This window comes from Nomascus leucogenys, chromosome 8 (genome assembly GCF_006542625.1).
Source record: "Nomascus leucogenys isolate Asia chromosome 8, Asia_NLE_v1, whole genome shotgun sequence".
NCBI lineage: Eukaryota > Metazoa > Chordata > Mammalia > Primates > Hylobatidae > Nomascus > Nomascus leucogenys.
Window position 1 is genome coordinate 63,957,084 of NC_044388.1, and position 12,549 is coordinate 63,969,632.

At 51.7% G+C, this 12,549-nt stretch overlaps 2 protein-coding genes across 9 annotated transcripts in view; one reads left to right on the plus strand and one right to left on the minus strand.

Annotated features, from left to right (window-relative positions):
* Nucleotides 1-9,689, plus strand: part of JARID2 (jumonji and AT-rich interaction domain containing 2) — a 277,805-nt gene extending 268,116 nt beyond the window's left edge. For 7 of the 8 annotated variants that reach the window (XM_030817334.1, XM_030817335.1, XM_030817340.1 and 4 more), the window contains 3 exons: nucleotides 909-1,092; nucleotides 4,798-4,905; nucleotides 7,704-9,689. In XM_030817334.1, coding sequence (XP_030673194.1) covers nucleotides 909-1,092; nucleotides 4,798-4,905; nucleotides 7,704-7,886 — 475 coding nt within the window. In that variant the 3' untranslated portion in view covers nucleotides 7,887-9,689. Of the gene's footprint in view, nucleotides 1-106; nucleotides 1,093-4,797; nucleotides 4,906-7,703 lie in introns of those variants that run through there. The other variant, XM_030817338.1, reaches the window with a different exon arrangement.
* Nucleotides 9,690-10,450: 761 nt separating this feature from the next.
* The window catches only part of DTNBP1 (dystrobrevin binding protein 1), a 145,030-nt gene continuing 142,931 nt past the window's right edge, over nucleotides 10,451-12,549 (minus strand). The window contains exons 9-10 of the mRNA XM_003263537.2: nucleotides 12,160-12,300; nucleotides 10,451-10,867 (exon numbers count right to left, since the gene is read on the minus strand). Of these exons, the coding sequence (XP_003263585.1) occupies nucleotides 10,623-10,867; nucleotides 12,160-12,300 (386 nt within the window). The 3' untranslated portion in view covers nucleotides 10,451-10,622. The remainder of the gene's footprint in view (nucleotides 10,868-12,159; nucleotides 12,301-12,549) is intronic.

The following is a 12,549-nucleotide window of genomic DNA, read 5'->3' on the forward strand; positions in this document are numbered from 1 at the left end:
CAGAGCCCCTTGGCACTGAGGGGCCCATATGATGCTTTTCCAGATGGGCAAAGGCTTTTTCAGGGTGTGGTGGTTTTTATTTTAACTTTTTTTTTTTTTTTTTTAGAAAATAATTTCCCCTTGATGTTTGGACTCAGAACCTCCAGCACCAAGAGGTTCCTCCTCTTTGTGGGAATGACTGCAAGAGGGGCTCCTGACCCCTGACACGTACTTGCTGACCCACCGCGTCAGAGCCTGACTCTGCACCAGTTAGGGGAAGGCATGGATAGCTGCCCCTGGTCCTCCACCCTCCATTTTTTTTGCCAACCCCCTTGTATTTTGTGCGTGCGTGCGTGCGTGCGTGCGTGTGTGTGTGTGTGTGGTGGGGAGGCCTCCAGGCAGCCCCGCCTACTGCAGCAGCCCTCCCCAAGCAAGGGTGGCGCAGGTCAGGATGGATGCTGGGCAAAGTGGCGCCTGTGTAACCCTCTTCTCTCTTCCCTAACATGTAGTTCCCAGTGCCTCTCCCATCCTAGAGCGAGGCTCTGGGTTGTGCTGTGAGCACATGAATTTTGAACTTTTGGTGATGATAACAGCAGATAGTTTGACTCTCTCCTTGGCTTGGGACATAGGGAGAAGCCCTTACTAGGTGGCCGTGGTTTTGCAGGCGTTGTGATGTGTTTGTCCCTGCGTTACTAAGTCCGGCCGCAGAGTAGCCTCATCAGCCAGGGCCGTCACTGACCTTTAGACTAAGGCACACGGGGCCTGTGCTGGGCCGGGGAAGTGAGCCGGGCTTCGCCCCCCGAGCAGGCCCCAGTTCCTGACAGGAGGGTGTGTCTGGAGGGAGGCCGGTGTGGGGTGCGTGTGTCCCCTATGCTGGTGAGCATGGCAGGCCGTCAGTAAAGGTGTGGGCCGTCCCCCGTGTCTGGCAGGGATACAGAGCTGCGGCAGCGCAGGCAGCTGTTTGAGGCTGGCCTCCACTCCTCCGCGCGCTACGGCAGCCACGACGGCAGCAGCACGGTGGCGGACGGGAAGAAAAAGCCTCGAAAGTGGCTGCAGTTGGAGACGTCGGAGAGGAGGTGTCAGATCTGCCAGCACCTGTGCTACCTGTCCATGGTGAGCACGCCTGGCCCCGCCGGCACCCTCGCATGCAGTGCTTGGCCTGAGAGCTCCGGGGTTGCCCCCAGAAGAAGGAGGGCGCGCTCTGCCCAGGAGACCTGCTGTGCTCCCATCTCTGGAGCCGGCTGTGGGACCTCGGCAGAGCTTCTGGCCTCTGGAGGTGGCTGCCTCACCCACAGTGACCAGGCCACACAGAGGCTGTCCCTCTGTTCTGCCTACGCATGGCCCTCCCTCGGTCCTGCAGTGCCTCCTTCCTCCCTGGGGAGCAGGTGGCCTCCCTTTCCGCCCTATTTTGTCACTCCAGCCCCCACGCACTCTGCTCTTATCCATCCTTTTTGAGGCGGTGAGGGGCGGGTTTCCCACAGTGCTGGGCAGCGTCTTCCACCCGCTGTGGCCTGTGCCTGGTGGGCCTGGGCCCATGGCCTCTGCCCTTGGGCTCTGTTCTTGGCTTCCTGGTTCTGCTCAGCTACATAATCTGCCTCAGCCCCCGAGGACTTCAGAATCTATCCTTGGTGAAAGCTGATGTTCCCTGTCCCATCTGGGATCAGAGATGCTTTTCTGGCACAGCCACTCCAGGCTACAGCAGGCTGCATTCCTCTCGCCTTCTTGACTGTGCCCTGCTGGCTTCCTCATGCCCACCTACCTGCCCCAGCTTTGGGGTTAATAACAAACACACCACCTCCTCCCCCTGCTCACCCCTGTTCCAGGCCAGAGGTGGGCTCAGAAAAGCCCTTCCATGTCTACTGGACGGCTGTGGCCCTCGCCATGCTTCTTCCAATCTTCCCTTGACCTCTCACCAGGCAGCTGCCCTGACACACTCTGGGTAGGGACGCCCAGCTGGCACTGCAGATGGCTCCACGCCACTACACACCTTAGCCTGGAACAGAGAGCACGCCTGAAGGGCCTGACCTGCGTCCCCGGGCCTCTTCCCTTTCCACAGTGCCTCACACCTCCAGTACAGAAGCCTAGCTAGGAGGCGCCCACCCCATAGGCTGTGTGGTGCCTGTGTCCCACAGGTGTCCCCTCTGGCTGCACGCTCCCTGAGAGGCCAGTGCCTCCGCGTTCCTCTGCTTGTCCATGGTGGGCCAGGACTGAGACCCGGGTCAACTGTCCTTGGCCTCCCAGTGTCACTGTGTCATGCCGCCTCACCCCAAGTCCTGGCGTGCCCTGTAGAAGAGGGAGGACACAGCCTCTCCCGGATGAGTCAGATCGGGGCTTTGTAACATTTGAAAGAATTGAAAACTCTCGGTATGTCCTCATCTCCTCCTTACCTAAGGACACAAATCACATTGTATCAAGATAGGCCTACCCTCATGGCCTCATTTGAGCTGATTTACCTCTTTAGAGGGCCCTACCCCCAACTGCAGTCACAGCTGAGATCCTGGAGGTTCAACGTTTGCATTTGATGGGGGACAAATGCAGTCTGACCGCCCTGCCTCCTGTCCTGTAGATTTCCTTCTGTCTGGTTTTTTCCCCCAGACTTCTCAAAATATATTACCTAGAGCCATTCGGTTCTTAAAAGAAAATGATATAAGCATTTTCCCAGATCTTCAAAGTATCTTATAAACATCACTGATAAAAGCTGCATAGCTTGGTGTGCTCTCTTTTGTTTTGTTTGAGACAGTCTCGCTCTGTTGCCTAGGCTGGAATGCAGTGCTGTGATCCTGTCTCACTGTAGCCTCAACCTCCTCGACTTAGGTCATCCTCCCACCTCAGCCTCCTGAGTAGCTGGGACAGCAAGTGTACCACCATGCCCAGCTAACTTTTATTTTTATTTTTATTTTTGGAGATGGGGTTCTGCTGTTACCCATAGGCTGCCTAGTTCAGCCTCCCAGAGCCCCGGGATTATAGGCATGGGCCACTGCGCTCAGCTGTCCATCCTCTTGCTGGAACACGCTATTCACTGTCCATGCATTGAGTATGGTAGTTACACCTGGGGGTGAAGCTGGTCTGTCCATGTGAGGTGGCACCAGGTGGCCTCACTTTCAAGCCATCCTTCAGAAACTTCAGAGTTGTCACCTGGCATTTCCTGTCAACCTGAAAGTTATTTTTAAAAGAATATATCATGAGGCCGGGCATGGTAGGCCAATCCCAGTGCTTTGGGAGGCAAAGGTGGGCAGATTACTCGAGGCCAGGAGTGCGAGACCAACCTGGGTAACAGAGTGAGACTAATCTCTACAAAAAATACAAAAAATTAACTGAGTGTGATGGCGGGGGTATCACTTGAGCCCAGAAGTTCAAGGCTACAGTGAGCCATGATCGCACCACTGTACTCTGGCCTGGGTGACAGAGTGACAACCTGTCTCTTTAAAACAAACAAACAAACAAAAAAAAAACCAGGCACGGTGGCTTATGCTTGTAATCTCAGCACTTTGGGAGGCTGAGGCGGGTCAATCACAGCCTGGCCAACATGGTGAAACCCCATCTCTACTAAAAATAGAAAAAATTAGCCAGGCGTAGTGGCGGGCGCCTGTAGTCTCAGCTACTCGGGAGGTGGAGGTTGCAGTGAGCCGAGATCGCGCCATCGTGCTCCAGCCTAGGTGACAGTGCGAGACTCCATCTCAAAAAAAACACACAAAAAAATCCCATTATAAATCCATAGGCAAAAATTGGGGTTTGACTTATGTTGACAGTTTGCATTGCTTGGATTACTAATACATTTGTGAATTTAAATTTGATGTGTTTCCTGTTCTTCCTGTCCTTGGCCCCAAGTGTCTCTCCAAGGTCTTGTTTCTGTCAGTAGGTGGCATTCCCACACTCCTACAACGTGTTCTCTGTTTCTTGCTTAGAAACACTGCAGACAAAAACAAGTCCTTCCCCTCAAGCTTTCTGACAAAGGCCTATGACCCTTCTGCCTCTTGAGTGTTAAGACTGAATTTTTCCTTATTTTCAAACTCAGAATTAGAATAGGACTTGGAGTCCGCGTGAAGTATGGGAGCCCTCCCGCAGAAGCCAGGTGGCTGTTTCCTTTCATCTGGCCCCTCTCAGCCCTAGACAGGCCCCCAGTGAGGGTCTCCTGTGGCCTCAGGCAGCAGGGCGTCCACTGGCGGGACAGCTGTGGGCTTTGTGGACAGCCCGCCCAAGGGGGCCGGGGCTGGTGGGTGAGCTCGTCCGCGTTGCAGAGGTCAGGAATCTGTGATGTTGAGGGTTTTGGGGGAGTTTGCATGGGTCGTTGGACGCCGCTTGCTCTGTTGACTGTGAGCCGCTTATGGACCACCATGAGAACCAGTTTTGCTGCTGGAAAGTCAAGGGTGTGTTCCCCGCGTGGCCGTCCGAGTTGGAGTCCTCCATGTTGGTTTCTAGGTTGGTTTTGAACACAGGATCTCAGGAGCCCTCAGAACTCAAAAGATGAGAAATACGCACCCCTCACTGTCTTTACCAGCCTGGTGGTGACTGACCCTCTCCCAGGAAACTCCAGCAGAAATCTGGAGGGGACTTGAGGGCCACCCCTAGGTCTAACTCAGAGTGGTCAGTTACCTTCCTAGTTGAAGACCATGTTCCAGGTGTTTGGTCAGTTTTCGTTTTAGTCCATTTCCAGCGTTTCCATTCCTCAAAGCCCTTGGCCTGGGTGGTGGGTGCTGGGGCTGCTCTGGTTGGGGCAGTGGGTGTGGGGGCAGCCTGGCTGGGCGTACTCCTACTTTACCCTCCCAGGGCGCTGTGGAGCTGCCTCCTGACCTTCGGATGTCCTGCTTTTGCTTGCAGGTGGTACAAGAGAACGAAAACGTTGTGTTCTGTCTGGAGTGTGCTCTGCGCCACGTGGAGAAACAGAAGTCCTGCCGAGGGCTGAAGTTAATGTACCGCTACGATGAGGTCAGTCCCTGCCCGCGGGGTAGGGCAGGGCAGCAGCATGGTGCCATCCCTGCTCCCGGCTGGATGTAGGCACTCCGGCCTGGCAGTTCTGTGCCTGGCCGGTAGTCAGGGCTCTGCAGGCCTGAGATGCCCTGTTCTTAGGCCCTAAACCCATTCAGGCCCCATGTTAGGATCCCAGGGGGAGCGGGGTTCCTGCACGGGCATTTGGATTTCAGAGACGGGCTCTTAACAGGGCTGAGGCTCTTCCTGCAGCCCCCCTGGCTTTCCCAAGGGCCGCACCACTGTGGTTTGGAGCCAGACACTTTTTTGTGACCTGTCCCAGGCACAGTGGGATGGTTGGCAGTGGCCTCTCCAATCTCCACTCACTCGATGCCAGCCCCTTCAGGCTGAGAGAGCTGGAAGTGTCTGCAGACATTGGGGCAGGACTGTGAAATGCCCGGTGCCTTCCTGCAGGTGCCAGGCTCTTCTGGAGACAGAGGTCATAACAATGCACAGCCTGTGCAGCTGGGGGCCGCCCTGAGTGGCAGAACTCCTGGCAGCAGTGCCTCTCCCCTGCTCTGCCCGCCTTCCCCACTTGTGCTTCCCATAGACTCTGATTAGGCTGGTTACGAGGAAGGTCGCCACATTGTGGTCATTGCACATTTGAGGCCACTGAGTGGGGCGGGTGCTGCGGGTATGACTGTGAGGGGCCTGGTGTGTCTGGGGGCCCAGGCGGTGGGGCCAAGTGGTGGGTCTCACTCGATAAGCCTTGAGCTAAACTATTGGAGAGCTGGAAGAAGAACTCTTTGCATCTGTTTTGTTTCAAAGAGCATGCTGGGTGAAGGCAGTAAGCACCTGCTGTCCCTCCTTCAGCTCAGTAGTGAGTGTCCAGGCACAGTTAGAAATAACGAAGTCTTTGCGGCTGAGCGTGAGCATGGCTCTGGCACCTTGTGGGGGTGCAGGCGGTGGCACGGGGAGGCGTCCTCTGGCTGCCTGGAAAGCGCTCTGTGAATCATGGGTTGTGCCTCTCACCAGCAGCCAGTTTCTGTAGTCGGATGTCTGACGTGACCAGATCCTGGGAAAAGAATGGCATTCAGGGGCTGAGACCTAATGGTCGGTTTTGATGAATTAGGAGGAGCAAAGGTATTTGGAAACTGCATACTCTGTAGCGGCTGACGTAGTTCAGTAAGCATGTCTGTGCCTCTGTCCCCTGTTGAGCTGTGCATTGTTTTTTAACACGGAGTCTCGCTCTGTCGCCAGGCTGGAGTGCAGTGGCATGATCTCGGCCCACTGCAACCTGCGCCTCCCGGGTTCCAGCGATTCTCCTGCTTCAGCTTCCAGAGTAGCTGGGATTACAGGTGCCCGCCACTATGCACCCGACTAATTTTTCTTTTTAGTAGAGACAGAGTTTTACCATGTTGGTCAGGCTGGTCTCAAACTCCTGACCTCAGGTGATCCGCTTGCTTCAGCCTCCCAAAATGCTGGGATTACAGGCGTGAGCCACCACACCTGGCCCATTCTTTTAAATAGGAAATTTCTACCTTGTAAACAGAGACCATTGCAAAATCTTCTTCTCAACCTCCCAGTGTGCCCAGTACACAAATCACCCATGTCTGGGCCTGCTGACCTGGGACAGTCTGCTTTAAACACCCACGCTTGCTGGGGTGGGGGGCGCACCTAGACTGCAGATCCCTGAATTCATGGCTTGGGTTCTCATGGATGGCGAAGCTCTCTGGGGAGTTTGGAGCCATTTGTGCCTCTGGCCCTTGCAGGCTGGCTGAGCAGGGTGTTGGGCCGCCTGCCGCCAAGCCTGGTGTGAGAGCACTGGTCTGGGGCAGGTGCTGTCCACTTGTTGAGCTGCACGCAGGGGAGGGAACAGTGCCCTCCTGTAACTGCACACTGCCGGCTCCTCCTCACTTGTCCTTATGGTAAGGTAGCAGTAGCCACCTAAATGGGTTTTATGGCAGCTCATCCGCTTATCCCTTATCAGTGTTTATCATCAGTACCTCAAGCAGCCATGACTATGGTGTTATTACAGATACGTGCGCACCGCCCCGCCTTCCGAAGGCACCTTTACTGTGTGATGGGAGCCAGCTGTCACTTTCTCACCCTCATCTTGAGGGCTTTCCAGAGGACTAGAGATCAGGCCCTCAGATGTTTCATTCCATGGCTGGCTTCCTCTCCTGCCAGGCTCAGCATGGTTCCCAGCCACCTGTGGCCCAGAGAGATGCTCATAAGATGTACGTTTGCTACTCCTCCCCATGTTGTTTTTAAAAATGAGATGATTATAGGATGTACTGTGTGAAAGTTAGAAACAGTTTTTGGTGCCGACAGATAAATGATTCTCTTGGGTGAATTACAAAGGATATGTATAGGTGAGAAGTGTTTGCATTTACTTGCATGGCCAGGTTCAGTGGCTGGTAGCTAAAGTGAGTCAAGTAGCTTGGGTATTTGTGTCACCATCCAGGATGTCACAAAGCCCCCGGGGTCTCTTTGCTGAGTGCTCCGTGGTGGAGGCAGTGCTCTGGGCTCCCCTGCCAGCCCTGCCCTTATGAGCAGGCAAACCGTGGTGGAGCAGGGTGCTAATGAGGATGAAACGGCCGTGCCTGCTGTGTGGCATCAGGAGGAGCTGGGAAGGGGAGACTCACTGCATCTGAGCCTCTCGGGGGCATTTTAAAAGCTGTTGGTTGGTGTGGTGAAGGGGACCGCTGCCCGCTGCCCCCTGCCCCCTGCCGTAAACTTGCCCCTGCATGGCTCTCAGGGACAGAGCTCTTGTTAATATGGTGTGTTAACTGTGTCCTCCCTTCACCCCCAAACAGGAACAGATTATCAGTCTGGTCAATCAGATCTGTGGCAAAGTATCTGGTAAAAACGGCAGCATTGAGAACTGTCTCAGTAAACCCACACCAAAAAGAGGTCCCCGCAAGAGAGCGACAGTGGACGTGCCCCCCTCCCGTCTGTCAGCCTCCGGTTCATCCAAAAGTGCTTCGAGCTCATCATGAAGATGCCAACGCCCGTGGTCGATTTATATATATTTTTTTGTAATTATTATATTCTAGTTTGGAGTACTTGCTGTAGGATTCAAGCTGTCTTTGCACTAGCTCTAAAGAAGATTTTCTTCTGGTTTTAGAGAACTAATTTTGTTTTAGCATTAAACTGTTGAACTTTTTTTTGTACTTAGAAAACCTAGATACTGCAGTCAGATTTTGGAAACTGCCGTATAGTCACTGTTTTAAAACCCTGGAGAGGGGCTGTATTAATTTGTATTGCCCCATGGCTGACAAAAGCCTTTTTTTGGTTGTCGTTTTTTTTGTTTTTTTGTTTTTTTTTGTAACTGTTGGGGGAAAAAGGCTTTTTAACCCATTTTTGAAGAGGGTGAAGTTTGGAGAACAAATTTAAAAACCATCAGTCATGTGAGCAGATTTTTTAGAAGGGATAGGAGACACACACACACACACACACACACACACACACACACACACAAAACTTGAAATGGCTTTGCTTTGGCTGTCGTCTTCTGCCATGTGCCAGATGAGCTTGTGATCCGGGAAGCCGGGGCACCCCTGTTTTGTTTCTCTGGGCGGTTGTGGCAGCTGAAGGGCGGACGTTGTTTCCTAACCATAGGCGGAACGAGAAGATGGGAGCGAGTGGGCTCTCCACCAGCACATCACTATGCATCTGTTCAAGGAAAGAAGAAAGCGAGCGAGGAAGACGGAAAAGACTGCCTGCCTTGGAGGGGTCACATGAGGGAGACCTGTGCCTGATTTCATTAGGAAATCCATTCTGTTATTTTTTGGTGCTGTTGGCTACTTTATCAAAAAACCCTTCAATAGCATCCTAAAGATTTCAAAAAAAAAAAAAAAAAAAAGAAAAAAAAAAGTAATGGAAGCCATAAGTGCTTCTTTGTCATCGATGTGCAATCTTTCTAACAAACATTCCATCTCCATCTCGCCGCTTCTTGTTTGACACCTTCACAAGTCAGCATTAATCTTTCTTTTAAAATGTTTCGTTTATGATCACGTAGAGAGCCACTAGGAGGCCTGCAGTTATTTTTGAATGTGAAAATGCATTTGCGTTCATCTTGTCTATTTTTTCTCTTCATGTTGTAACAAAAAGGAAAAAAGAAAAAAAAAATCCCATCCCTTTTGTACATATGCCTGTAAATTGTTTTAAATACTTGAGCCTTTTTCTCGGTGGGGGGTGGGGAGGGGGGTGAGAAGACAAGATGAAGAAAAGCCTTACATTTCAGTTTCTTCATCGGTTGGATTGGATGCTTACAGGGTTTTTCTTGTAACATTTATAAGTGCTGCTTACATCACTGAACAACAACAAAAAAATAATAATGGAGTAGCTGTTGCCCTTCTCCGGTTGTGTGTACAGTATGTGTGGAATAAAAAAGGGAAACTGTTTTCACAAGCTGTTCTTTGTTTCATAATTGGATTCATCAATCCCGTAGCTACCCATATTGCACTGAGCTTGCCAGTGGTGACTGCCAGGAACGTCCTATGATCCACTTTGTTGGTTGTTGTTGCAGAAGACTGAACTGTTTTGGAATATTTAACAATTACAGAAACAGTCAAGTGTTTTCCAATGTGGTTGTCCGGTTTCTATGGCCTTGCTGTGTACTTTCCCTCTTTTTGACAGTAAACTTCTGCCTATGGCTTACAGTTTGACATTTAATTTATTAGCGCTGCTCTGCACCCTCCCTTGGGAGGGAGACTTCATGTGGTTTATTGCGAGTTTTTTGTTTACTTTTCAGGTTTGTACTACAAGGTTTAATAATAAAAACAAAAAAGTTTTTTGGACATTTGTCGTCTGTCTTGTGGAAGATAACTGAATGGAATGAGCTCTTTTCTCATCCACGGGCAGGGGGCAGAGGATGCCCCCCAGCCAGGGAGCAGAGCCACCCCCCACCCCACAGTCCTGTTCCCACCTGCCACTGGGTCCCCTTCAGCCTAACCTAATGGTTTCCATGTGGCCTGCGGCCGTCCCCCTCGTTTCCCATCGAGCCGCACCCCCCTGCTGAGCTTGCTTTCATGATGAGAGGACACTGGGTGCATTCAGGGTTGTATGGCTGCAGACAGACCCCCTCATCTCGGCGGGGAGTCTGTCATCTCTCATTGGGCTGGAGGACTGATGGCATGAACACATCATCTCCAGGGGACCAGTTTCTTTTCATAAAGAATGGAGGATTGCTTTGGGCTTGTTTCTGCTCTTTGGGGCCCAGGGCTGTGAAAGTAGGGGTTGGACTGGCTGGCTACTGGACTGATACTTCTGTAATGATCAAAGGAAAACCCCAAGCTTTGCCAGAGTGGTTTGGCTACAGTCAGCTCTTCTACAGGAAGTGGTATTTTCCACCTGTGAAACGGTAGGTCATTCCCTGCCCCATGCAGAACTGAGCCCTGTGGAGCCACCACTGCCTGGCGCAGGCCCTGCCCACATGCAGCCTCCTGGGGTGGCCCTCAGTGACCTGCGTGTCCCTTCACTCTAAGGAACCTTGAGTTACAGTGGCCTTAAGGAGGTGTGTATTTAGAAGCCTTTGTATACAAACTAGCTCTGTGCGCTGTCAGTTTACCGTCCTCACACTTTATTGTTAGCTGTTCTTTCAGTCTCTCACACATTATTGGCAATTAGGTAAAAATCAAGAACCTCTATAAAACAACCTGGCTTTCCAGGTGGAATTCCGCATACAGCCAAAACTGGATTCCAGTGTGGCCAGACAACGCCCATGTCCCAATTTAAGAGTCGCTGTCGTCACTACCATCCGGAGTGGCCTCTCTGTCAGTATGTGATGTGGCCAGGGCAGTGTCCACCTGAACTTCCTCCTCATCAGACTGAACAACAGGGGACTCCCCACCCTCACTGATGTCCTGGGTGGCCGAGTCGGTGCAGGTGGAGGAAGAGGAAGGTGGCTTGGCTCGTAATTCTGAGGGATTTGGAACCTGGAGGGTAATCTCATTCTGACAGGTACTGGATTCAGGCCCTGCAAAATAACGTAGGGAAGAAAAAGCCCTGTCATAAAAATATTGCGAATTAGAATTGTTGCCAACAGCTGTGGAATGTGCCCGTCATGAAAGGGGTGTGTGGTTTTTGTTCCAGGGATCTGGGGCCTGCAGAACTCAGGAACTGCCCTGGAAGACACTGAGCTGAGTGATGCCAGAGGCAGCCTCAGGCCCTGCAGTGACCCTTCTGTCCCCTAAGGAGTCAGCCACTGTGACACAGATCAAGAGCTCCTAAGACTGTAATACGTATGTAATAGAGGCCCGAGGGCAAGTGCTGCATATCTTTGAGGAGCAGTCCTTGTAACCTTGATAATCTAGATTTCTTTCTTTTTTCCCTTTGCAGTAATTCAGAGACACCACTGCTGAGAAAGTTGGAATTATTGGCCTTTCACAGCAGTTCTCCAATTTTATGGAACTAAATAGGCTCTTCAAGGAATCAAAATTCTATATGCAGGTGTCACTGTCTCTAAATCTTTCCTTGACTCTGGGTGAGCGTTCATTCTGGTTTCCAGTATTCTGGCCTTCTCAGGATGGGGGCAAATGCACCCAAGCCCCTTCTCTTCCCCGGGATGACACCGTTCTGACAGATTGCCAGGAGAAGTGGGTGAGAAGTTCAGAGGAAGCAGAAACCTAGGTAGAACCTTCTAGAGATGGCTGAGGTGCTGTTGGGACGACTGAGCTTTGCCTTGACCCAGCCGGAAGAACTGGTCTGAAATTTGAAACGCACCAAGCCCAGGTACAGGTCTGGCACCTCGGTCAATATTTGCTGCATGAATGTGAAACAAAATTTTGGGAAGGGATGAAAGGAACTGAAGTGTAACTAAGTTTTACAACACAGGCCAAGAGCTGAACAATACACCATGGCTTTGCCCATGGTAGGCATGCCCCTAAATGCCTGTTGCACGAAGAGGGAAGAGTTTCCTGTGAGCCACGCAAGAGAGACCGCACATCCCTGCAAATGCCAGTCCTTAACCACAAGGAGCAGACTCAAATGGATTTCTGGGTGGTAAAGGAGAGAAAACAAGAAAGCTCTCAACTCACCAAAGTTACCGGAGTGGAGCATGTCAAGTCTTTGAGAAGAATTCATGACGGAACCACACCACTGTTGCAGCTGCCACACAGCTTTGTGGAACCGGGGGGTTAGGGAGCCAGGGGCTGGCTGTGAGCTTGGGGGGTTTATGTGTAAGTGGCTGGCAGATGGTTCTCACGTCTCCCCTTTGGTGGGGAGTGGCATACTGCCCCGGCTCAGCTGATGCAAGTTTGTCAACCCTACCTAAGGCGTGGGACAGCACAGTGTTCTCTTCTCCCGAGTTCAGGAAGACGTCCAGGGCCTCCTGGTCAGATATGTCCATCAGGTCCATCTGCTCCAGCATGTCCACGTTCACTTCCATGGATGACATGCTGCCTATGGGCTCTGTGGATAGATCAGCAATATGAGAAAGGACACGTTGTCTTTAATATTACTTTAAAAGGTGAACTTCCATTGGCATTAGGCTAACTACATTGCATTTTCTAAGCTTACTTCAAAATGGAATTTGAAGCAACATATTAGTAGATGACATATGCCAGTCTGGCACTTTAAATGCATCCTAAATCACCCTTGGCAACTATTACTACCTTTTACACTTTCCTTAATCTGTTCGCCCCCAGCCCTTTGGGACTC